This window comes from Phaethon lepturus, unplaced genomic scaffold (assembly GCF_000687285.1).
Source record: "Phaethon lepturus isolate BGI_N335 unplaced genomic scaffold, ASM68728v1 scaffold21583, whole genome shotgun sequence".
Lineage (NCBI taxonomy): Eukaryota > Metazoa > Chordata > Aves > Phaethontiformes > Phaethontidae > Phaethon > Phaethon lepturus.
In genome coordinates, this window is record NW_010527265.1 from 1 (window position 1) to 27966 (window position 27966).

At 39.7% G+C, this 27966-nt stretch overlaps 1 protein-coding gene across 1 annotated transcript; it reads right to left on the bottom strand.

The window, feature by feature from the left end:
- Positions 1-2985: 2985 nt before the first annotated feature.
- RPRD1B (regulation of nuclear pre-mRNA domain containing 1B) lies at positions 2986-27966 on the bottom strand. The gene is given in 7 exon segments (XM_010283337.1): positions 2986-3718; positions 15625-15800; positions 16824-16950; positions 18726-18838; positions 25857-25990; positions 27110-27239; positions 27939-27966. Coding segments are annotated over 7 exon segments (858 nt in total). The 3' UTR covers positions 2986-3568.

Consider the following 27966-nt stretch of genomic DNA (forward strand, 5'->3'; position numbering starts at 1 on the left):
CCGCCGTGGGGCGCGACGTCGGGCACCGCGCGGCACAACCGCTCACCGCCTCCCCAGAAAGCCGCCGCCACGCCGAGGCTATGCCAGCCTTGCTTTCTCAGCACCTTATGACCTGTGATCTTACAGACTTACGCGTTAGTCGACTGGGATCGCGTTCTCACCTTCCACGGATGCGCAAGCCAGCGTTAGTTCGCTGTACCGCGACGCCCGGTGAGTACGCGGAGCCAAGGGAACACCCCCAGTGCACTGAAGTAGGTAACTGCACTGAAAGCTGCGTAACAGTCAAGTGTTTTTGGAGGCATTTGTTTCAGTTCTTTAAGGGGGGGGGGAATCTCAAAGGGCAAGAAAGGACACCCAGCATCTAGCCACATTTTACGCCTTTGAAAGCCTCACCCTAGTTCCTCGAAACGCAACACAAAGGTGGCTTTTCACTGGCAGGAGTCAATCAGGCTCCCTCCGGCTCACAGAAAGCTGTGTATCCGACTTCCGCAAGCCCTTCAAGGCAGTAGTACTAAATATGGTCTCTCTGGACAATTTGTAAATTGGTATAAAAATGTAAGCAGCTTTACAGACACTCTCCAAGGCACATGAAACAATTGCTAAGTTTGCCCAAAGAGACCACTGCATCGTAGTTAATCAGAGTGGAGAACCCGTAAGTCCCCCCGCGAGCCCCTGGGAGAACTGACACCCAGTAAGAGGTGAAGACCCCCCTCCTCTAAAGCAGAAAGGCGTCGATCACGCAGTATCGCAGATCCTGCTGCAACAGCGGCTCTTGATGGTTGTACAGAAAAGCCGGTTTCCTGGCTTCCAGCTTTGGCTTTTGTTTCTTTGCCCCCCCCCCCCTTTTTTTTTTTTACGGTAAACATATTATAAAACACATTTTTGATTATTTACATGTCCTCCATATAACCTGAATTAAGACGTTAGTCTTCTGTATCTTGTGCCCCTCAAAGCAGAGGTTAGTGCAGGGCAGCATATTTTGTTTTTGTTTGTTGCAGTAATGACCTGAGAAAGTTGCATATAAGCTGTCAGAAAGTGTGACTGTAACTTGATAAACTCAAACACCTACAAACTCTGATGTAAGCCCCATTCAGCACTCACTGCCTCTGATTTTCGAGGGGAAAAAAACCCAAAAGAAAACCCACGGCGTGCCACAGCAACACCTGCATTGCGACAAAAAAAAGTAAAACCACTACTATTCAACGACACCCTCTTTATTCAAAAATAGATATCTATGAGACATTTCAGAATATACTGCTGTCACAAATGGCAGCCTATATGTCTAAATTAATTCCTAAATCAATTCATATACAGATTTAAGCTTTTGTTAAAAAATGACACACCTTGGGGAAATCTGTTTAACCTTGAGAGGATGTCACCCAGTTCACCAGATGCCCTTTGCCCAAAAAGTGAAACAAATAAAATTAAAAACCACAAGACTTCATTTAAATTAAGCAAAATAAAACACACACATATATTTGGAAAAAAAAATAATCAAAACATTTCAATTAAAAAACAAACATACAACTCTCTCACAGAAGATCTACCCAAAACAACAGCGTGAGATGTCAACACATTTGTCTACATGTTTTTTATGACAGATTTTTTTGTCCTATAATGAATACACATTCAATCAATGGTCAAAATAATTATTGGTTAAAACAGCTTCAGGGTAACTCCATGAGCTGAGACAGGATAGAAACGAGTCTTTTGGTTTGGGTTTTCAAGGTTTGGTGAGGGTTTTTTGTTTTTCATTTTTGGCAAAAGCAGAGAGAATGTACAGTGCTTTATCTAAATAATGTTTGGACCATAAAAGGCTGTACAATCAAACCAATTCATGGAAAGAATCGTTCTGCCACTGGAAAATCTCCTGTAAACTAAAGAGGAAAACACATTTCTTGGGTGGGCAGCAAGGGTGCAAGGAGTTTTGTTTTTTTTTAAAAAAAAAAAAGGGGGACAAAAGGAAGCGTCAGTAAGAAAAGGACATGAGTTTCTTAAAAACTTAATGACCAAAAAATGCTGTATTATTGACTTAACTGCATGCTGAATAGGCTACTGAATACCCTGTAAAATAAATTAATGAGGATGCAGAACAAGCTTTGCATTTATGTAGGTTTCCTCTCATGTCTTTGACAACAGCAGCTTAAGACTACAGGGAGGCACAAACACAGCACGTCACTTCAACCGATTTCAGCTTCTGTGTTACAAAACCTGTATTACCAGATCAAGTGTTTCCAGAAACTTAAAATGTTTTATAGTGAGAGGTGCTAAATTTAAACAGAATTGTTATCCAAATTGGAATGGTTTTCAGTGATCAGAGTCCAGCTTGTTAGACCTAACACACAAACTGAAATGTAACTACATCTGTGGCAGCTAAAACATTAGCTAGCAACATCATGGAATTAAGAGTATTTTAAATTTGCCCCCCCCCCCCCCCTTTTTTTTTTTTTTAACTTTTCCCAATTATAAAAATCAACTCACAATAATCTGTGACACAAAATTAAGTTCATGCTTCTAATATCTACATGCATGGACATGGTACATGTGCATATATATGGGTCTATTTTCTATATAAATAAATATTTATACCACATTTAACTGCTGTTAATCAAATAACTTCACTAAAGTTACAGAGAGAATTTATAGAATAGTATTTCCAATGTAACCATCCTCAGAGTAGATCAGACAGTGCCTGTCACTGGGATATCACCAGTTGCAATACACCGTTCCAACCTCTCAGTTCATGAAAGCAAAGCTTCTGTGACCATCTCATTTTGTATAATGAAGAGGAAAAATGTGGTATAAACCTAAGGTAGCTAGAACAAAATTTACTTCCACTCTCGTTTAGGTAATACCCAGTTCTGCATTGCTCAGCAGAGTGTAAATTTTGAAACTCTAATTCACAAAGAAAAGCTGCTTATTTTTATTGCCTGTGGCGAGTTTCAAGTTATGTACATGCCAAATAGGAACTATCTTCATGTCAGTCCCACAACAGAGTGAGGAACTGTAGATTTAAGAAAAATGCTTCTCTGTACCATTGCTCAGTAGATGCCACCTTCTTACGCTTACATGGTACAGGACCTGCACGCACATCCCTACGAAGCCCACTAGCCACTCTACTGCTCTCAGAGATGAGGTTCAGAAACCCAACTAAAACAGACAAGACTTATTCAGAAACAATATGATACTTTTACAGAGAAAAATGTTAGATGGTCAACATTTCTTTGAAAACTTCCCAGGTTATGTATGTACATGATTCTCAAGACTTTTGTGGGGGTAACAAGTGCTAAGAGCAAACAGCAACTAAGGAGTATGGAAAAATATGAGAAAAGTTTGCCTATGTGGACTATCCCCACTCCCTTTAGAGCTCACAAAAATGCGCTCTTTTTCCTCCCCTCAGCGTGAGCCAGTGTACACAGAGAGAGGGTGAGCATGAGCAGCCAAGAGGTTGAAAGCAGGGTCTGCAAGTTCCTTCCTACTGTAGATCTTGGAAGACTGGATTTCCAGTCAACACCAGAGTCTTCTTACTTCTGCTGGTAATAATGGAAACTGGGGGACACCATTTGTTCTAGTCTGTTGAAAACAGGTCACCAGCAGACGGCAGAGGTGCCAGACCTCCTGTGACATTGGGCAGCAGTGACAGATCTGGAAGGCTCTGGATGTGGGATTTCAGCTCCTTGCGGACCTGGGTTACCCGAGCAAGCTTCTGTTTATATTCCTGAGGGAAAAGATTAAGCCCAGGTTAATTAACAGTGCTTTTAGTTAAGCCAGGAGTATTTTCCAGGCGAGGATTCTGGGAGAAGGTGGCAAGGCACTGGTTCTCGGAGCAACTGCTGGCTTGACTGCAGAACCTGTCGTCTGTACCCAAATTCATGGCCTGGTATCAACAGAAAGTCCACAAGCTTTGGCATCCCAAAACCACTAATCCTGCCCTGTATTACTTTTAACAGAAGCTATGCAAAGTGCCCCCAAACCTGCACCTGCGGGGGCCTGGTAGAGTATTTGAAAAGTGTCATTACATAGTTGCTCTATTCTTGTATTCTTCCCCAGGTCACCAACTTCCACCCACTGCTGGAGGAGGAACACTGACAGAGGCAGCAGGCTGGGGTACGCCAGAGGTATCAGTACTACTATGCTGCTAAAATGCTCATTTTTTTCAAGCTTGATCAATTTTGAAATTTACATAATCCAATTTTCCCTTCCAAGTCATTAAATCAAAAGCAAGTTTTGGTTGTGAAAAGGTCTGTGAGTTGTCAGACAACTCAAGATAGCAGCCACAGCAGCTGTAGCACTAGACTGGCATGTCAGCAAACAACACAGAAATACGCGTGTGATCACTAAATGTAAACCAGAGAAAGACACATCCACACTGGATGAAACCAAGCAAAACACAGACGCTAAAATTTTCAGAATTTTATTACAAAGGGAGAAAACAAGTCAAGTTAAAAATCCCTGAAGAGGAAACTTGCAAGTAATTCTTCCAGAAATAAGGTCTGGATTGAGTATTAAAAGTTCTGTGAGAAATATCTACCCATCTTCAGAAATCTCCACAATCTAAGAAACACCAGATAATAGTGACTAGTATTTCATAATGAAAAGACAGAGGAAAAGTTTGGACCATGAAAATGAAAGAACCATACCTTGTTAAATTATGTTTAGAGGCCATTTAAGAGCAGACCAGCATATATCCAAGTTATCTAATAGAGATGCTCAATTAAAGATTGGTGTTTATATAATTTTTAGCATTTTATGATTCTAAAGATTTGTGTGATAGTCACAGAAGACAGCTATTTAAGCAATAAAAAAACCCCACTACAGTATCACATAATTTCTTTTGGAATGCACCAGTCTTTACTCAACTACGCATGGCATGTCTTTCATGGCATCTCCAGAATGCAGGAAACAATGAGCTTAAGAAAAACAGTACACAGAATAAGCTTCCATACAGTCAGTTGTAATACTAACTTACTTTTCACTTCTTAATTACTTGGCAAAGAGAACAGTTTACTAGAGAACAGAAGTTTATCTTTGAAGATCAAATAAAACCAGGCACATATTTAATCAAAACATATTTCTGAAGAGTTTACAACTTTAATCCAATCTTTCTAACCTTCTCAGTGATGGAAATTCTCTTCACCTTCTCTAAATATCAAAGCAGAGCAGTTCCTGTGGGGTTACAAGCAATGAGTTTACACTCTCTGGGTTTCATTACTTTGAATTAGAATAATGAGAGCAGCAGTCAACTGCAACAGCTCAGAACATCCCTACGCCTGGAATGGCTATATATATATATATATTCCATAAATCTCTTGCCAGCACCAAATAAGAATGTCCTTTAACAGCCTATTTCAAACGTAAATCCTTTTATGAGGCTCAGTGACTGAACATACCATCATAACCAAACACCTCTGCTAATGTACATCGGATATATACTGAAATAATCAAGTTCAAACAAAGCTCTACCAGCTTCATAAACTAAAGTGTACTGCTCTCAAGCCTAGAGGAGAACAACAACAAAAACAACCTCAGGAAAAGGTGCACCCATTAATTTAGGATTGTGAGGATTTGTTTTGTTTTAATGGAAGACAAAGAATCAGGATCAAAATAAGAAGGCACCTCACATCCCTAGTTATACCCTTTTGGGAAATACTTAAATAGGGAAACGAGTCAAGAAAGTCACATTATGAAGACAGAGAACAAAACCAGGAAAACACCTCAGATTTTTAAGCATGAATACAGAACAGAAGCAGATAGAGAGGAAAACTATGGAAGTACTGCATTCCAACACAGGGTATTTCTCCAACAGAACGTGGAAGCCAACACTGGAGAAAGAAAGGGATGGTAAACAGCATGCTCTGCTCAAAGCTGGCACGTCATGAATAACATGAGACAGGGAGACAGCAAAACACCAGCTCCTGCACATATGGGATATAGACAGCAAAAATATTTACTGTATTATTATATTCCAAATGCTCACAGATAGAAGGTGGAAGAGGCTGGCTTCAGGGACTGCTTTTTGCTGCCCCCAGAAGACTGTCTTAAAAAAAAAAAAAAAAAATCCCACACCATAATTGAGGACAGGGAAGGATGGATATCAAGCCAGGAAAGAAAGGGCAGCGCTTTCTGAAGAATGCCAAACTCTGTCAAGAGTGAATATCGGCAGATTTTTTTTTTTTCTGTCATAATTCTTACTAAAGATAGGAAAGAAATCAAGAAGGGCAAGGCAGACTGGCAAGTCCTCCAAGTCTGATAAATGAATAGAAGGTGCAAATTCCAAGCATAAGCCAAGAAAATACCTCAAATACTGCATGAATTTCCAAGATCCATGCACAAGAATTCTGTAAAAACAGGTACAACGCCAGGTCTACCTCCACAGGAAGACTAACATCCTGCCGCTTTCAGGGCAGGACTGACAAGGGGGCCAGGATACACTACTTCTAGTGGACAATTAGGACTACGACAATGAGGTTTTTTAGCTGAAGATGATTTATATGACTATTACAATTGTATTACATCCAAACAATATTCCTTTCCTGACAGAACTATTTAGGGGAGTGAGAATCTTTCCACTGCCTTGCTTGACACGCTGACAAATGAAAAACCACTAAGATGTATGCAAACCATACAGATGCTACGGCAAATGTACAGGGCAATCGTACAGACTGAGGAGTGCTTCCTCTACACATGAATAGCAGCAACCTGTTCTCAAAGTTTTTATTAAAGCAGTTAGGCCTAAATCCTATGAGGCTGGCGGGGGCGGGGGGGCAGAATTCAGGAATGTAAATGATGTTCCCTTAGAACAGGAGTCATCCAGGAACCAAGATTTCCTAGAAGAGATGAATACTTGCTGGACAGATTTGATACACAACACATTCTACGTTACAGAACTGTCTCCTGCACGCTTAACACTTTCCATCTGCTCTGGTACTGAAACATGCCGATTCGTGGCAGAGCCGTAAAGAACTTGAGAGACTAGATGCCGAAGCTGGGTCAGGGACCGACTGCACTGAAGCACCTGGCAGGCACGCCACACCGAGAACAGCAAGGCAATGATCTACAGACGGGATAGCAAAGACAGAGCTTGCAGGCAGCCTGTCACTTCTGGGCAGCTGCTCCTAGAAGCAAAGAATTTCTGAAGTCCTGCTACAACATGGAAGAAGCACCTACAAGGGAGACATAATACTTCATATAAAGTACAAGGCATGTTTATTTGTATTTGCCATTTGTACTATTCAGGAATGCACCCCAGCTCCACTCAGGAATAGGCATGAGCAGAGACACATAACCCCCTTCCAGGCTCAGGGGCTTTTCTTTTTCCATGAACCAAGCTGTGACCATATTCTGCAATGTAGAACTCTGGAAGCAGGTTTTTATGGGGAACTGTGTTTTTCGTGTAGCCCATGACATGCTTTGAAACTGCATCTTGCAGATTTATGCGTGAGTCCCTCCATTCTATAAAACTGAAAAGAAAAAAAAGAAAAAAGGAAAAAGTGCACCTAAAAGAAACCGCTGCTTTCTGAGGTCTTAGTTTGTACTCCATGTGTCTAGCTAATTGCCTCGCTGCATAGTAGGCTTTCATTAAGATTAATAGTACTTGCATGCTATTTACTTTTTTTAGACAAAATAATGAGATCTTTGCTGTAAGCAGGAGTTTCAGGATGATACAGAAAAAAACTGGCGCTGTGCCACATGAATGCTTTTGCTAATCAACGTTCCCTTTCAGTATGCGGTATACGACACCCACAGTGGTGAAGTAAATTAGATATTTAGTCCTTGAAACAAATACCAAATCAGAATTAAACACCACTGAACAAATCTGACAGAAGTGTTTCATTCAAAAGAAGCCTTGCTTGAACATTATAAAACCGACTGTAATCGACATGACAGGAAATTCATTCTGAGGACTGCTGCATGGCTTGGTTCACCTTGTCAAATTACACAGCACAGACTTCATTGGATTTTAGCTTTGAATTTGCACTGGACACTTCCATTCCTGTGCTGGGTCAAACAGCAACATGCTGTAAGTCATCACAGCAATTGCATCTACTGAAAAACATCTAGTTAAGCATTAATGAGAATTTAGAAAGTGAACAGGAAGAGCAGCTAGTCAGTCTCAGTTTTGATATGCTGTACCTTGAGCCAGATGTATGAAAGCAAAAGGTCACAGAAGTCAGGGAAAAAACACACCAGAGGCTTGACAGAAATGTGAAAAGAGTACGTAGTGACATGAGAGGTTTGACAGTAGTATGTTTATATGGTCATGTAAAATCTCTACCTAAAAACATTACATATACAACACTAATACAGCAGGTTGATTAGGTCTTCCTTAGCATTTGCTGCTTGCCACTTAACCTATGTAAAGTACTTTTAAAACATACCAGAGTGTCACAATGGCAGCGTATTTATAAAAAATGACCAGTATGAAGGGTTTTGGGAGAAAATTACCAAAAATTAAAAGCTTTCTAAAGCAATGAGAGTCAAGTTCCTGCAAGCGTACGAAAGCACCGAGAGTCAAGTTCCTGCGGAGTATGCGAACAGCACATGTAAGCCCTTGTCTTGCACCCTGACAGAACATTTAGACACAGCACATCAAAATTACAGCAGTAAGGGTTCTTTTTCTTTGTCGGTTTGGGGGTTCCCCCCCCCCGGTTGTTCTTTATTATCTAAGAAAGCATGGATTATTATTAATCAGTATTTCCAGTATATATACAACTAGAGGACAACCCAACAATCATTTTTTTTTAACATAGATAATTTGTTAGATAACTTTTAAAAATGCCTACTGTTTGATTTCAGTTTCATGCTCAAGAACAACTCCATAGAGAAGATGCCCAGTTTGCATGCTACGTATCTGGTCATTCCACCTCCTGCCAGGAGGAGGAATTCAAAGCAGTTCAAAATTCCCTTTCGCCAATGTAAAGTGTACCAAGTGCACCAACACTTTTCTCCTGCCTTCAAACCCACCTCCTTCCACATTCTCTCAAGTGTCACGTTTGAATGAGCCCAGTTTTAACACCGTATTCTATCCTATATTTCATACTGTGTAAGCATAAATCAGTCTTCCCCACGTGACGGTGTAAAGCATCGGTCAGTGTGCCAAGCAGAATTACTAACAGTTCAATTGGCAGAGGTGGGGAATAGCTTTCTCCACATCAGTTATAACCTGGTAGAAAGCAAATTTTAAAGAGTCTGTCTGCAAAACAGACATGAATCTGCATCGTAAAGAAACCTACAGTCCTAGAAATAAAAGTAGTCTTGGTTAAAAGAAGGCAGCTTATGAACATACAGACACACACACAAAACTCAAGAGAGAAAAGAACCAGAAAGAAAACATGAATTATCCATGAAGTTGCTTATTTCCATGCAAATTCAACTGAGCATAAGTAAGAGATTAGACACATTTAAGGCCTGATCCAGAACCCAAAGTCCCCTGAAACAATTTGTCTGGACACGTGCTGGACTAGGACACACACGCCACCTTGAAAAAGGCCTGCATCTGCTCTGGGCAGTTGGGCAGCTGCCCAAGCCTGGCAGCAAGGCTGCCCTGCCAGGCTAGCCAGCACAAGCCCAGCGCTCCCCTGAAATGGCCTCTTGGCAAAGCGGCCACAAACCTGCAGAGTGTGGAAATGCCTGCAGCTGCACAGCACATCGTCTGTGTCCTGGCATCCTGGCTGCAGGAGTGAGTGTTTTAGTGCCAAGGGGACAGAACATTCTCCAGTACCTGGCAGAATGCAAAAGCAGCAGCGCAGTCAGCACGGCAAATGCCCTGAGGGGTTCTTAACAGCCACACAGTCAGTTTGCCCCTGCGAGAAGTCAGATAACAGAGGGAAACGTCTTCCATTTCACGATTGGTGCAGCAGAACCCACCTCAAAAGTAAAGGGAAAACAAATGCTAGTGGTGAAGCCAGTTTTCCTTATTTTGCAGCAGCACTAAACCAACAAACCTGGGATTTTTTATACAACACATCTGAAATATGTAGTCCAGAAAGCAGAGCTTGAAGGATATATTTCCTTACAGGGCTACAGTTCATTTTCATACCTTAAATTTGTTCAGTCTTGCTCTTTTAAATTTGACAAGGCTTCTTTCTTTTGCGGCATCATTCATTACGCTTCACCAGAGATGGTATTTCTGCTCTTGGCACAATTACATGCTCTGAAACCATAACTTGCCTCCCCGCTCTCCTCTTTGCTGAGGACAGCTTTAAGTTGTCCAATAGAAGAGTGGGCAACAGAGGCCTTAGCAGAGCGCTTCCCCAGCTCTGGGCATGCCTCCTCCCCATCTACTGGCCTTTGCGACATTTAAAAGCTCTCTCAGAATTGGCCCAGGCTGCCACTGTACAACAGCCATGAAAACTGGCTTCATTTGCAACATATCCTTCCCACGATAAACATTGGGAGGGCGCAATATCATGGTCACGACAAAAATTCAACATTTAGGGCACACGCAAACAGGTACTTATTAACCTCTCTTCAAGCATCCTAATGCTTTTGATTGCTAAGCAAGTGTAGTTACATACTGGTTCACTTCAGTAAAATGCATAAAAACATTATATATTAATACTGGATTTTTTTTTTGTTTTACTTTTTATATGCTTTCATTTGCAGTACTACTGTAATTATGAATGCCTACAAGTACCTACAAAGTGAAGAAATTATATCTTTGCATTGTACAAAGAAACGCAGCTGTTGCCTCGAGCCATATACCGTACAAGAGAACCAGATTCACCGCAGTGTTAGTTTATTATATCGCTATGACACAGCCTTCGTTCTTGTCCCACACCCAATGGCACGACTGGCTCACAGCTGGAAATACTGATGTACCGTTAGTCACTTCTTGCCACGTTAATCAGCAGTTCAATTTCATAGACCTGAGCATGACACTCTTTGCCCGGGTGCTGCTGTTCAGGATCTTCTTGCCCTGCCCAGGGCGGAGAGCAGGAGACCTCCCTGCGCTGCCTGGTGCCCACAGCTATCTCCTGCTACTCACATGCATGTAAAATATGAACATTTCTGTTTCCTGGCTGAAAAACTAAAACCCCATCTCTGGTTCCCTGCCTAAATCACTGAAATGAATATACCACAACCCAAGAATTCTTGTCTGTGAGGAAAGCAGCAGCCACAAAGGCACACCAACAGTGACATGCAACAAAACCTAAGCAGTGGAAGCAACACAGCAATAAATTGCATATTAACCCGCTGAACTAAATCGTATTTCAAGAAAATGTGTAGTGCCGGGCAGTCCAGAAAACCTCAAGTGAGATTGTACTTCATTCTTCAGAGATGCATTATCAAAGAGTGTTTGCAAATTCATACGGCCACAGCTTTCACACCTTATTAAAGGTGCCTTGAAGCCATGAATATTAAAAACCACCAACATCTAAAACCCCCTACAGCTCTCAGCAGGATTCTCAGTCACAATTTTTCAGGTGCAGTCAACAATCAGAAAATTTCCCCTAAACTCAAATAGAGTATGTTCTTTATATTTATACACATATGCACACATACACACACACATATTTGTATGTATACACACATACCCCCACATACAGACTGTACTGTATATACATACTGCATATACTATAGTATGTTCCTCACACCACCTTTTACAAATGCAGGAACAGAAGATACTTGGAGGGCATGGGGATGAACTCAGCATCACTGCAACTCAAAGCAAAAATTCTGAATGCACATTCTCCTCTATTTATTTTTGCCTCTTCTCCCCATTAGATTAAAATAACCATTCCTCCACTTACTCCAAATCTTCTATTGTCAGTAGTTATTTCAGACACCCATAAAGCTTCCACATGATTTGCCATTTTCTGGTGCTACTTTCACTTCTAGTTCTTCTAGTCCCATCTATTTAGTTGATTCCATTTTACAGTCACCTGGCACACCAACATGGAAATGTTCTCCCGGATATCTCCTCTCTACATTTCAGTTTTACACAAACTGATTCCTTGGATTTTTTCTACTTGCCTGCCACGCATTCAGGAAGAGTACACTGACTTCAAAAGACAATCATTCCCCTTGAACAGGGGAGACTCAGGTGCTGAAGGACAAAACCCCTCCCCAGCCAATTGTACTCTGCAATTGTAACTGGGGCAGCAATGGCCAAAAAAAAAAAAAAACCCACCAAAAAAAACAAAAAACACACAAATCAGAGGACTTCCACTGGAAGTTAAATATTCATGTGAGATACGAGGACACCTTATGTCATTCTTATAGAAACACTAGTTCTTGTTTCTATGCCTGTCTGAAAATGGATTTTATTTCCTGACACCTACTCTTATGAAAGTCTAGGCTGACCTCTGATCCAGTCCAGGCCATAGAAGATTATACAGCAGCTGCAGTATCAAGCTCACAGCTTCTGACTGAGATTAAGCACCATTTTAAAAAGAAATTCAGTGTTCAGGTGTTGAACAACAGAATCCACCATACCTTTCAGTAAGTTAACCTAAGGAATATCTACTCTTAAAAATGTATGCCTATACACCAGCTTTGGTCCAGCTGATTTTGCTCTGTGGCTGATTGCCAGAATTAAAAGAATTCTACCTTTTTCTCCTAAGCACTTTTAGACTACAATCAAATTATCAAAATGTCTCTCCCCCAATAAAGTAATCCTAATTATTACACTTTCCATTTTTTCAATTGCTACCCTAAAAGCAGAGTTTGTCCGTATGTTATGATCTTCAGGCTCTGTGCCAGCTTTCTCCGGGCAAATTACCAGTGCTTCTTAGCACTACACTGCTTCAATCCTTACTCATGCCAGTCTGTATCAATGCCGAAGTGTAATTCATTGTCCAAGACCACCTTTCTCAGCATATTGTCCCTTAATTAAACAGCTTTTCTGCAATTGATAAGAGCCCTGTGTCACAGGGTTTTAACATTGCAAAGTACTTTGAGCATTAGCCCACTAGACATAAATACACTGAGATTACGTATATGTTTTGAGAATTTGCTGTTTCATGAGGGATAATATTAATAGGATTAGTAAGCAACTGTAGCTCTTTAGACTGCAAAAGCTGTTTCTCAAACGATGTACTTTCATTGCTATCATAGTGACAGAATTTGCTTTGTGAGTAAATAAAATACAAGAAATATCCAGAGTGATTTCCAAATTAAACATTTCCGTATCTTAAAATAAAGCCCTGAGTCATATTACCACCTGAAACCCCTTTCCCCAACCGCAGCCTTGTCTCGATTAGGATAGTGAAGCAAATAATCCACCTTCTATCTAAAAATGCCATCTCACCTGAGAGTCAGGAACCTTACTTCACAAGAGGAGGGAAAAAAACCAAAAAACAACGAAAAACCAACCTTACAGTCAACAGTACCAAAGATTCTGGAAAAGATACCTTGAGAGAGCAAAGCATACAACACAAAGATATGTAAAATTAAATTGGTTTGTTATTTTCTTGTTTCAGTCTTTGCTTGAGTAAATGTTTTTGTTTTTAATACATTCTTAATCGCTACAAGAATTTCAGATCCTTCTACTAAAATGCTTATTAGCACTACAAAGTAAAATCTGGGCTTATCAATAACATTACTGTGACAACATCAAAGACTCAAACAAAACTGATGAGCAGATATGGCCTGCCATATCTGTAACCAACATCTTCCGCTATTTATTAACCCTCTACAACTCAAGAACAATGGAATGCTTTAATCAGGCAATATCCCGCAGCTAAGATTTGAGATTTGATATGAATATGATTTGTGCCTTCATGTCGAGTAAGTATTAAAGAGTGGCATTTCCTGCAACTCATTTTAGAGTTCTACAGCAGTTAAGGCCCCCTTGTTTTGGCAGAATGACAAAGAGGCTAGCCTAAACAGATAGTTAATCAGATCATTCTTTAGTTTCCAATGTATTAAAGAATGTGTTTACACTTAACAGCAGGCAAGCAGCCTGTCCTGTTTGCCATCCACAGGATTACGCCTATCAACAAAGTAGCTCAGCCAGTGAACCACTTAATATTCAGGATTACATTTCTGCCTCTGCCAGAGTTACAACTTTCAAGTAACATTCCTTACCAAAAGGATATTTTCCAAAAGAAAAAAAAACAACGTAATTGTTACATTTCAGATAGTGTATTAGAAACTTTAATTTAATGTTGTCATTGTGAATGTCTTAATTTCACAGTCTCAAACTGACTCAAATTTATGGATTGTTCTGGGCTTTTTAAAGTATTGCTGTGCAGCATTTTGATACCTATTTCCTGCCTTTTTTAAAAAAGTAAACAGCCATATGTATCTTTTCTATATTTTTATGTATACATACACACATACATGTTTCTACTAGACAGGTGTCCTTCTTTCAGCAAGGGAAAAAACAAAAACAAACCCTGACCCAAGACTTCCACTAGTATTTAGCAAATAAATTAGGTGCTAAACAGGATTTGGTTTTATGGCATCTCTCATATCCATGTCTGAAAGTGCCTTTTAATGACTCAGTCGTAAGACAGATGTTATGCTTGAAGAAATTCAAGCTAAACAAGCTAACAGAATTATTAACTATCCACTCTAATTCCAAATGCAGCATCAGCACTTATCTGGCTGATCTGGAAAAAATGTGCCTCTGGAAAAGCAACATGTTCAGAGTCACAAGACATTGAGAAACTCTAGTATAAACACACATGACAAAGAAAACATTCAAAATGAAATTTACCTCGGAACAATGCTGCCTAGCTGTCAGAGGATTAGCTTTGTCATGGCAGTAAACAGAGCCCGCAACGGCTACAGCACAGTCTCCTTCCAGAAGATTTTGTCCTCTACAGCAACTCACGTCCCACCCAGCCACAGCTGTTCATAATAACCAACAGCCGACAGTGTAGAGGAAGCCCTTAATGTGCCGCCAAGGGGCAGTTTCACAGATGGCAGAGTGACATACAACCACAGTCATTAATTAAACTTCCACACTAGTCCCAAGATGTGGTGCTGAAAGAACTTCCACTGAGAAAGAACATTTCAGATAAATGGCTGGCTGCTGCAGCCCCTGCACTCGCTCTAGGACGTGCAGCTGGTGCTCAGGTCCAGTCAGTGTAGTCTCATTTTACAGTGTCCTGCCTTCCTTGTTCAAGGGAGCTATGGCAGGAAACGCAAGTCATCGTCTTTCCGTATCAGCCCAATTTATACTGCAGCACAGAAGCTGTAGGTATGAGTGGCTGTAAGAGGATGGATACCAGGAAGATCTTGTTTAAACTGCATCTCCTGATCAAGTAGGGGCTGGGAAGGCAGGTGAGGAGCATCCAACCATAAGGAAGAGAGTAACAAAAACACAACCGATAAAAAAACCCCAGCTAATGGCAAAGGGAGGTTGACTGTTTGGAAATGGGGATTTCATTAAAAAATAGAGTAAGTCTGAAGAAACTTTGTTAGGTGAGCCTATTTTTCTTTAAAAAGCATTGAGTTCTGGGCTTTTCACACCCACATGTATTAAAACATACTAGACTGAACATCAGAACAGATTTCCTGACTTTTTACACTGCTGTCTTACCCCTGTTTTACTCCAAATGTAAAGATAACACCTAGAATCATCTCCCTTGAGAAAAACACACAGATTGGGAGTCAAGTGAGAGCGTTTGGTGAGACAATCGGTTTGCCGGCACTGGTGTAATCAGTACTCACTTCTAGCTTCTTCTCCTTCTCTGTCAATACATCCTTTTGATTCTGGGTGTACTCGATGAGCATGCGTGCCAGCTGGCGCCGGTCCTCCAGCTCTGCTGCCAGCCGGCCATTGTACTCTGCTAGTAACAGGCATGCTTCGTCCACGGTCTTCGAAAGACGTTCAGCTGCCTCTTTGTCTACATGCAAAAGTGTTGGGTAATTTAGAGGACAAAGTTTAAAACCTATCTTTGACAGAAGGGCTACAATTCATCAGCCACATGCACAATAACATCTCATTCATAAACAGACTTCTGGCTTGACAGAAAAATAAGAGTTCTTATCACAGGGGATGTAAAGGAAATAGGCAAGACTAACAACCCAGGAATGGTGTTTTTTGGACACTGACATGATTGACTGCATTTTATCCCTGCAGAGATGTCAATGACTGGGGGGGAAATAAATCTATGAAGTTAGCCTCTATAAACAGGTTAATTAAACTAAAACTTTAGGCTATGCTTTCAGAATTCAGTCAAGCAAATCAGGTGGTTTTCACATTTCAACATGGTGCGCACTTCTAAATTCCTCTTTTCTCTGAGTAACTCCTAATGTATCAATACAAGCAAGCATATGAATTGCACGTTAGTCTTCACAGTTCGACACTGTAAGAGTATATTATAAAAGACTGAGTAAGCATCAGTTCATAATGGGTTCTAAATTAAAATTACTTAACAAGAGTCAAATCAGTTCAACCTTTAAATGCTTCTATTAAGATTACTTTTCAAATACAATTGCAAAAGTCTGTTTAAACAAAGACTGACAGACTAATGGGGGTAACGAGTTTCCTTTTCCGTAGCAATCAAGGAGTATGTGTGTACTCAGCACAGTTTGATAATACTCAAAAATATCTAACAGTCAAGGTGTTCACAAACACATCCGTTTGAGAACTCTGGCCCTATTTACTTTACATTCTTGCAAAAAGCTGTTGATGCTCTCCAAGTACAAAAGCCTTTGTCCAAGCCAAGAAAAAGTAAGAAGCTAGGTAAGTTTTGTCTTCAATTTACTTCACAGTATTGCTATCTACTAACTACCCAAGAGCTACAAAACAAGGACACAAAAGCAGGAATTCACTCCACCATACATTGTGATTATTTAAAGGAAACACCCCTTTGATTTCTAAGTTACTCTTTGGACACACGTTCATTCATCTTCCAGTCTCATACCTGTAATTTTCTCCAGTAATGAAACATCTTGAACTTCCTGAGGCAGGGAGGCAATTTTTTGCCGCACTGTTGCATCTCCTGATGCTGCATTTTCCAGGTCTTGTAGGGCTTTGATCAAATCCTCGGTCTATAAGACAAGTTAGCCAACATTAAAAGCAGGTAACTTTCATGCCATTTCCTGGGGATGTGGCCACTGCATCCGAGGTCACTGCCACCTTTGAAAGCAACCACTTTTAAATATTTTCTTCAAGTAATTTTTAAACTGTTGTTTCCTAACACCAGGAGTATTCACTAAGTTTACAATATATTTTAGTGTTTAGGGGCTTAGGCATAATTACAGTAGGATCACCTCTTTCAAGACTGCAGTGGAAAACTTCTCATTCCAATTAAGAGAACTGATCATTTAAGACAAAGCTGAAAAGTACATGACCACACTATTTTGAGAAACAGCCATCAGCCCTTTGTGTTGCATCGAGCTGGAACTCTATCTTTTAGCTAAGCATCCCTGACACTTTCTCTTAGACTAGCAGGACTGTATGTGCACCTTTGTTCTATTCCAGAGGTGCATTCTGACATACAAAAAAAACCCCCAAACAACAAAAAACCCTCCACAAACTCCAAATCAAACATGTATCAGTCCAAACAAAACTGTCAAATTTCCATCATTGTAAGACTTAGAATTTTGTAACTGGTTACCTACCATAAAATTTGATAACAATGAAAGCTGTCCCTGTCAAAGCAAACTTTATACTGTCCCGATTTTGCCAAGCTACTGCTAGCCACACTTAATTCAACTGGCTCTTTGGAAGCACTCTGCAATCTGCAATTAAACTGGACTCCACTGTATCCCCTCGACTTCATCTCTCAGCAGGCTTTAGTGCATTGAGGAAAAATATGTCTATTTAAATGAATACACTCAAAATGTATTCTAGCTTACAAAGGATGCGGATGAGGACAGCCTTAAGAAGACCTCCCCGACATACCATATTTCCTTCCTGCTCAAAAAAGTAAAACAAAACAAGAAAGAGCAGGAACACTAGCCCTGTACATACCACCACTGATGTTTAAACTACATTTCAATTAGTTTCAATTAGAAAACTAATAAAACCACTGAAAGTTTTTAAATAAATATTTTTTAATCTGAAAGAAGTAGTCCATTACCTAGTATTTACTACTTCTTTGCAAACTGCTAATGATTTCCAACAGTAACAAACACAATGTTTATCATCAAGAGAAACCATAAGCTGCAAGGCATCTGGAGGCAAAAGCAACAACAAAAAAATCTCACTTATTTCTTTGGCAACTTATTTATTTTTATTTTTCAATGTTTACAGTGTGCCAGATGGATGGTATATTATTTTATCCTTTTCAAATAGACGGTGGTTTAACATACGTTCATTTTGTAGCCTCAAGTGGTCAGGATAATCCTCTATTTTATTCCTACTATTTTCATACCACTAATGTGTCAGCCTCAAAATAAAGTCTTCAGAACTGGTTTTACTAACCAACTCCATACAAATCTATCAAAGGTTGAGCTTTTTAACAGCTCATGGAAAGAGATATCCTAAAAAAAAAAAAAGTTTTAACTGTGTTACAACTTCGGGTTTGAGAGATTACACACTTGATTTCAAAAAGAATTTAAAATATGGTCTGTTCTTCTAGCAGTCCTTTAAAATTCTTTACTGGTAGTACTACTCAGACCTTGGTTGCCGCTACCTGAAACCACTCAGAAGTGGCAGTATTTCAACATGAAAAGAGAATCTGTTCCATTTCACATGGACTTCTCAACCCTCAACCGAATCTCGCCATTAAAAGCATTTTACTTGTTGGCAGCTCCACCTTGTGGCTGTACCACACAGGAGGTGGCTTCCCAAACTTCCACTTGCAACCCGTCCTACATACCAGCAGTGGCCCAGCACTAGGGTCTTGGGGTGAGTAGCTCCCAGGGTAATCATCATCTTCCTCCTCTTGTATTTGTTGAAAAGTCCGCTTTAAAGACTTCTTCTCCTCTGCAACTAAAGACACATATAAGCAACTCATTTGGATGTTAGATCTGCCCACCCTAACTATCTCTACTTCAAAAAAAATTGTACCAGATGCTCTGACAGTTAGGGTCTCTAAAGAGAAGGATGGTCACAGCTGAACTCTAATGTTGGCATCATATTCCAAACACTCAAATGCAAAACAGCAATAAAAGTTGATTTTTCCCACATGTATATCTTATATCTCTGTACATACAAGTCCAAGGATACAGTCTTCATATCAGCCGTGTGCATTGTATACATATTTGTGCCTCCTACACTGAAAGTAGGAAAGGCAAGTAAACGTCCTATTTGTCAATAAACGGCAGGTTTCAACCCTGCTCAGATTCTCTGGTTAGTACCACATATGCAAGTGAGGATTTCTACCAGTAGAAATGAAGCATGGATGCTAAGATATATATGGAGAGAAGAAGTTATCTTTTGCACCAAGTATGTGCTCGTTGTTGTCCCACAATCAACTAAACAGACGGTTATTCAACCTTCCAATCTTCCATCAAGATAAAGACTTCAGGACAGCTCTGTGAAACTAAACCTCTAAGACGTGACAGGAACAACAGCGATGGGCAGAGCATGAACCAATCTCCAAGCAGGTAACCTATAACACTTCAGAAATAAGGATTTCATAAAGGAAGACAGTGTTGGTTGAATGAACCTTAGCATAACATACGTTAGCTTGAAAGGGAACAGACAGTTTACTTAATGGTCCGAAGTCTTAATGCAGCCTTTGATCCAGTTACAGAACCCTCAGAAGACGACAGATCATTCTTCAGACTTGCCACCAATATTAATAAGAGCCAGGGTAATTTGTAAGAAAGCTTTGGACAGAGTCTCAAGAACATCTCTTCAGTGGACCAAGTCTTACTGAGATAACCATGCAGCTCAAGGGAAAGAAGGAAAAGCCAAGATCACTCGATTTAAAATGAAATCAGTCTGCCCAACTCTAAGGAGGAAGCAAACTGAAAGGTCTGTCCTCAAATGCAGAATTTTGCCTGCCTTGTCAGGTGGGATATACATCTGAAAAAACTTTATTTTAATGGAGAGAAAGTCAGAGATGCCGTACATTCTGCTCTTGTGCAGAAAAAGCTGAATGACCTTCATGAGGTAGATGCGAACGCATCTCTTAGAGAACATATTTACTCAAAGGCAAAGAAGCACAGAAAACATAGTTACCCTAAACCAAATGAATTTTTGCTACATGCTAGAGCAAAGCTATCTAGGCTAGAAAAAGGTACTTTCTAAGTATTGTATATATACACTTGATGTAAGAGTGCTTGAAAATCTGACTGACAAGCAAGATACCAGATCAACAAGAAAAAATAGCTGCTGTCCATCGAGGTCTGCAAAAGACACAAGTTGAGTTGAACAGAAGTTGTGCAGATGACAAAATGGCCAAAGAGAGCATTTAAAGTTACATTGCCCAATACAATGTGCCATCAATATTTATCACTTGTGTGTACTTATCATAAAGTAATTAACCAACAAGGGATAAACACAAGATAATCAATAGAAGAATGCACGACCACAGCGCGCACACAAATGAAAACAAAAATGAGAACTGGGATTCAAATTGCTACAACTGTTCTACCACAAGACACAATATTATGCTTGCTTAATACTCTAACATAAAGGATTCAGAATTCATTGAATTTTCCAACTGAACAAGACCAAATGACTGGTTCACATCTTCTTCAAATCTTGAAGAAGATATGAACATCTGTAGTCCTAAGCACCAGTCGCTAGCTGGCCTACCTGGAGAGAGGCCACTCCCCGAGCATATGAATGGCAGCTGATGGGACAAAGTGGCCAGTAGAGAAAGGAGCACAAAGCAGTCAGCTTTGTAGCATTCTGAGCACGAGTAACATGACATAAGTGTGGACTGTTGCACTTCTTCCCCTGGCACTGGTAAACGGGGCAGCAGAAGACCTCATTGAATAATCCTAGAAACACCATCTCCCTTTCATCAAAATAGAAAACAAACCCCACACTTATTTTCAAACTCAAGAGCATATGGTGGAATAGGACCCCTGAAAGTGCAGGAAGCAAGGCATAAATTATAACACACCCTGCCTGGGTAGCTTTCAGTATCTGCTAGCTAGAAGTAGTTTAACCATTGCAGTCTACACTTCTGAAAAAGCCTGTGAAATTCAACAAAGGGGAGGAAAAAAAGCATTAAGAGTGTCTAAAACAGATCAGAATTCAACAACGGTATGTAACACACATCTCCTGAAACAATCAAGATATCGTTATAGAATACGGACAGCTTCTTCTAGGAAAATCAAGAGCCCATTCTTGACACCAATATACAGATGACAGAGAAGCCACTACTAGGGATGAAGTCAGCTTTCCTGCTTTGTTGGTGTCGTCTTCACAGTTCAGAAATTGAACTACTCCCTAAAAGCCTGCGAAGAGCAAAGCACTTCATTTGTCCAAAATGACAGTCAATTGCTGTTGTAACAGCTTTACAGTGAAACTCCAGGTTGTCGTTACTTTGCTGTTGCACTGTCCAGGGACACTTGTAAAGGTATTTCTGCACCAACTTTTCAGTCTTCAAACCATCTCCAGTGGCTTAAGGAAGCTTCCAAAGACCTTAGTGACAAAGTATGAGTTTTTCCTGTAAGCTGGCAACACGGGAGATTTACCCATCTTGGGCGTTCACCTTTTTGTTCTCATCTCTTGACCACTGGTTTTAGAGGTAAGCAAGCTTATTTGATTTGACTCCAGGCTCATGTGCACAGTAAAGAGAATCCAGCTGTGGAATCTGTATACACACATCCAAAAGGATAACTAGGTGTTTAAAACTTTGCTCTGTTAAAATCAGTGTTTTCTTGGCACTTTTTTTTTTTTTAAATCTCAAGGCAATATAAAATTATTAATGACTCTCATGAGGACTTGGTTACTTTCATCTCCTCATTCAAAAAGCAGCCACACCACATGGTAAGGAACTCCCCATGTACATAATGCCTTTCACTGGAGGTAGCTACGCAAAGGGTTCAGTTTAAAAAAAAAAACCAACAAACAACAACAAACAAATAGTCCTTAATTCACATGAGGGTTTATCAGTCTTGGCACAGCTACCTCATGTGCCTTTTCTGTATACCTTAGGCATACAGTTATGAGGCAAGCTGCATGAGCAGAAACCTCTGTCTATGGGTAAAGATGCAACGAAATGCCATTTAATAGATACTGTAGTTGTAGAATAACAGGCAAACCTGTAAAACCGGAGTTTCTACTTCTGAAATTCTATAGGTAACCGTTTACTTGAAAGGTAGACCAGCTGAATTTAGGTGGGTTTTTATGTGTTGGTAGGGCTATCATCCTCACTCAGCATTAACAAAAAATAAGCCTCCCAAAACTATAACTAGAACTAAACTTCTGTAGGCTTTAGGTTCCAAGCACCAGGGATTTAGTAACTTGTGAAAGATCCAAGTAAACTTAAATGAAAGACACTTTTGGAAAGTGATTGGATACAACAACAAATAGACAGCTTTCCTAAAGAAAACAGAAGACCATCACAGAACACTGGAGGACACAGAAGAACAAAATAAAAGAAACCTAATGGTCCAGTGTACCCTCCAACTGTTCTAACACTTTGTTTCTTTGGGGGTAGATTACTCATGATTAATTTCATTACAACATACATTTGTCGGTATCCTCTCCTAGGTCAAGCATAACTGGAGCTGTTCTGCTCCAAAATTATACCTAGTGCCGTCCCCAGGTGCTTTTATTTCAGTTATTCTTGGAAACATCCCTGCCTGTTCTCCTCTTTGGCATTTTTCTCCATATTTTAATATGAGACTGACTTCCTGTGCCAGAACTGGCAATAATCACAACCAGTGCATATGGGTAGCAGTACAGTTCTGTCTTATCGTGTGACACTCCTACATCAGAGCACATTCAAGGACTTCCTTCAACTGCTTATTACAAAGACAATGAAAAGAAAATGTGTCAGCTATATAGGTTATATTACCTAAAGGATTTTACATCAAACTTCTACAGACCTAGTTTTCCCAGGCTTTAAGATAAATGGGTGGTCCTTCTCTTCCCTATTGCATGTAAAAAGAAACATTCTAAGCGAGATTAATCAGAAAGCAAACGCAAGCTTAATGAATACATTTAGAGTTAAAACTATAAGATAACAATATTCAAAAGCTCATTTCCATGTATATCATATTTCCTTAAGGAACCCAAAAGACTAGAATACGATAGTAAGCTGCACCACTGAGAAAGTCAAAACCAGGGAATATACTGCTTAGAAAGGGATAGTGCTCTTTCCCCTGTGCCTCTCTGAAGGAAAAGCTTCATTATTTGTGCAATGAACTCCGTTCCATGGTGGGAACTTGGCATGTGCCACCAACAGACTTGCTATAGATTTACCCAAGGCCTTGCTACTAATGAAACAAGAAATAAGCTGCACCATTGAAACATGCACCAATAAGCTTTAAAGATGTCTTTCCTCGCTGATACAGGACTCTGCTTTATTTTGGCAAGTTTCACAACTCTAAGTGTAAGTGGTGCTCTGTAAGACAAGCAGAGCCATCCTGCTCAGAAAGCAGCACCAATCAGCCCAGGAATTTAAGACACTGCAATATGAAAAAGCCATAGAGAACTACCTGCATAGACTTGTTACCATACTTTAGTCTGAAGAAAAGAATAGTCATTATTCACAGCATCAGATACTCTTCAGGAGCTTCAAAATTTTGTTTTAACATCGCAGCCTTGCACCAATCTACAGATACTCATATTACCTATTTCTCAGCTGTGTCTACCTTGGGTGTACACAAAACCAGGAAGTCAGAATGGTTTTGGAGGAGCAGTGTACTACGGTTTTCCACATTTATGATAAATTTTGTACCTGTAAAATATGATACTTTATTGTCCATTTTGCTTATGTTCACCTGTTTGAAAACAGAATAGAATAACTACAACAAAGCCTTCTGCAACATAGATAGTTGCCCACCAGAAACTGGACAAACACCAATTTACCTTAGAAATCCATAAAAATCCCATGTGAAACTAGCTCTTACCATTAAGAAGCTAATTTGAAAACAAGCCAGTCAAAACAAGGAGAAAAACTCAGAAGTCTGAGTTTTTCAAATTTCTTTTTCTCCAAGTTTAAAAATCTCGATTTCTTTTTTTACAATGAATTGACAAGAAGGCAGCAATATTCACACTCGTGAGAAGTCCTGAACTGTTCTCTCAAATAAAAGATACTTCATTAATATCTCCAATTACCCAGACAAAAAATAAGTTTCTCACCAAGTAAAGATGTGCACACAACAGTTCTTGAAATGTTTGTATTTCTTCATTCTGTTTCCCCGCAGACAAAGGTCTATTACACTTAGAAAGGCATTGATTTTGTAAACATTTTCAAGTTGAGAAGATAACAGAGCAGGGCTGATTGATACCACCAGTCACAGGAAGGACCACACCAAGAAACAATTGGTTGCCAATTCCCCAGGAAATCACTGCTGTGTTTCTGGACACACAGTATCATTGTGTAGATTAAAAGTTAAACACTTGTAAAACACTTTTCTAGGTACCTTAAACTAACAGTTTCAAATCCACAGTTAATCAGCTCAGCAGGGATTCAGGCATGTAAATTCTGTCCTTTCGTGACAAACAGGTGTCTTATAGAAAAACCCCAACACAAGCTATTTCATGTAGAGGCCGTACACCTTCCACCCTTCCCCTCTTCCATCACTCAGAGCAGAGACTCCCTCTGTCCTGATACAGAAGAGACAACCCCTGCAGTCAGGTCAGTTGGTCTCCCAGCATTTGAGGAAAAATGACAGTATCTTCTGAATGTCATACTTAAATTACGGTAAATTGGAAGGTCTCTATTGTAAGCTGCTAAAGCACCCATCCAGTAATTTTGCCTGAAGAAGCATGTGAAAAAACACAAAGCTACAGCCATAGACATTATGTCTTCACATGCGTGTCTCATATTAATGCTCATGTCTGCATATTACTTCTGTATTAATTAACAACTCCAGTAGACATATCTTGCTTGTTTTCACCACTTCAGAATGACATAAGAGCACTCTACTAATGACTAAGCCAACTCTCTCACAAAGTAGCGCACCTTTGTGGGGAACAGAGCAACATTTGGTCAAAGCAGCAATGTGATTTTAGCTGATTTGAAGACACCGACACTTCCTTCAGCTGCAAAGTGGACAAATATTCCCCTGACTGGAACACTCTGGATTTTTAATGACCCTCATCTTCCATAGGTTAGACATCCTCCTGCTCCCCTCTTTTCATTACAGTACTACCAGTATTTTCAGATGCTATAGAAGAATAGGCAGTATCGCCAAAGCAGTATAAAAGCACAGTAAACGCAAGAAGCTTATGCTCAGTTTCTCAACATCTGTCTCATGCAATAATAAGGTTATAACTGTGATGTTCTAACAATGTTAAATGATGCAAAGTTACTGTTTTCCCCAAATGACATCATCTGGAATAAGAAAAAAAGAGACCAGACAAGCTTCTGGGCATATATTCCAACCATCAATTATTAAAAATCATAATAAAATATAGTAACTATGCAAAATAAAAAAATTAATACAAGAATGAAAGCACTAACAATATTGAATAAGCCATTATAATAGCCCAGCTGACCACTCTCAGAGATGTAGAGTGGGACCATTTTAACTCTCAAGGTGAATGCAACAGTTCCCTGCACCCTACTGATTTGTCTTCACATCAAAAGGCAGCCCTGGAGTATTCTGTCTGCGTGAGCAGAAGCAGAAATTACCTTAAGTTTAGCTTACTGCCAGCAACAAGTCACAAGGCAACACGCTTTCAAACCGGAACTGCGAGTTTAACAAAAATCGTACTTCTCTCAAGGCAATCCTGAAGAATCTCCAGCACCAGCTCTGGCAACAACCCAACTACAGGAGCCCAGAGCTCAAGTCCTCACAGCACTTTCTGTGAAACATATACCAATTTAAAAAACAAAGTAAAGCACGCAACAAAAGCAATACACATTTACCTTTAGTTTGGGGGCTATTGGAGTCTTCCATAGAAAGTTTCAGTTGCTGTATGAACTCACTGCCGTAAACACTCCTTTCTTGCCAGATGTTAAGCAATCGTTCCAAGGGCTTTTTGCAGCCCTCATCTGCTTCTCTGTTCAAGGATTAGAACATAATTAGAGTTCAGTGGTAAAATATTCCGTATGTTTTAAGAGAGCATCTTCCAAACTAGCAGCTGCATTCATTGCAATATTTGCACATTTAGAGAAAATCTCATTGTCCAAGACAAACTGTGCAAAACACATTTGTGGCAAATTTTCCCCTTTTATTGGGACCAAAGATTGCCTGAAAGTGCCCCACATTCCCACCCCAAAGTCAAAGCAGGAAAAGTTTTGAAGGAAGAAACTTGCTACCATTCAGAATTTGCAAGAAGAATTATAAAATATCCCCAAAGTTGACATATTTACAATTCAGAGTATTAACTTTAAACAGTTGTTTCAGTCAATAACATCCCAATTAAAAAGCAGGTTGTTTGGATCATTAGGCACTTAAATGTACTCATACAGCGCACTGAAAGTTAGACAGCCATCCAGAACAGCATACCACTAAACACACAGAACATTAAAGCTGCTTAGTTGAGATAACAGGAATTATGCTATTTAGAGAAAAACTTAACTAAATGATAGTCCATTTTTGATAGGATAATAGCTGCATCACTACTTCCCTTTTATGTATAAAATTCTTTCTTCCTCTAGCAAGGAGACTAATGATCAGATAACCGTTAAAACAAGCAATGCAAAAAAGAAACCATGCTCTGACAAGAATCCAGTGACACAAAATACCAGCTCTTTTAAAGTCTTCTGACAATGGGGAAGAGCCATTCGTTATATGGCTTTATTAAAGCCACATAATAACCTATATAACAACACATGCAGCTATTCAATTTCACTACCTACAAACAGATCCGCAAGATCTTTTAGTAACAAATAAAATAAAGTACATAGGAGTTGCATGCAGAGATCAAATGTGTAAAGCTATGAGGGGCTGATTCACATACAAACAAGTTTCCCCGAAGAGAAATATTAACACTAAACAGTTCCTAGCCACAAAGTAGTCAGAATCCAATCTCTACTAGAGAAAGGGTACAAGCATCCCTGAGACTTAAAAAACACCAACAAAAGAACAACAAAATCCAATTGAATTCAACTTTGTATAACAAGAATGCAAGTCTCTAGAGAGAAAAGTTGAAGAAATACTTAACACAGCAACATACCTGGCAACATGAGAAAAAGCATCCACAAGAACAGATTCGAATTCCCTAGTAAATTCAGGACCTTTCCTCTTACTGTTCTGGATGACATCGTTTGCTAAATATAGGAAAGTAAGTTTCCTACTCGATTTTGCTGGGAAAAGGGGAAAAAAAAGGAGGGGAAAGAAAAAGAGAGAGAGTTTGCATTTATTTCCTCACTTCTTTCAGCTGGAATCATTAACATGGTTTTCAAAGTTGCTTATAGCTCTTTAGTCTAAAAAAACAAAGTTCAAAATATTTCCATGTTACCAAGGCAAATCAGAGGCTTTCAAGTCAAGTAGTTCTTGATACCCTTACTTCTGCATGGGTTTTTCCTAACTAATTTATAAACCAAACATGAGCTTAATACTTCTTGTGCACAGTCACACATCAACTCTGAAGAAAGCTGCGTAAGAAATAAACTTTAAACACATGATTAAAACAGGCTGTTCTAACCTACCAGCAAGTTACTGTAACAACAGACTTATTTTTCATTAATCAACCTCAGGAAAAAAAACTTGATATAGAACCATTTAATTCAGAACAGAGAGAAACTGCAGGAGAAAGCTATTGTGGAGACTCAAATATTTTTCCAGACAGTGCTGTGCCAAAGCAACATTAAATTTCTTCCATATTCCATAACTTTTTCCCATCTTGACACCGTCAGTTTCTATTTTACTACAGAAAGAATCGGTGGGAGACACGGTTCTCCAGAGCGCAGTGGTCATGAATACACACATGAGACAGAAAACAAAAGCACTTATTTCCTCAGAAGGCCAAACTCATATCTTCCAAAAATTCATACTTAACATACTATAAATGGCAACAACCAGCAATCACAT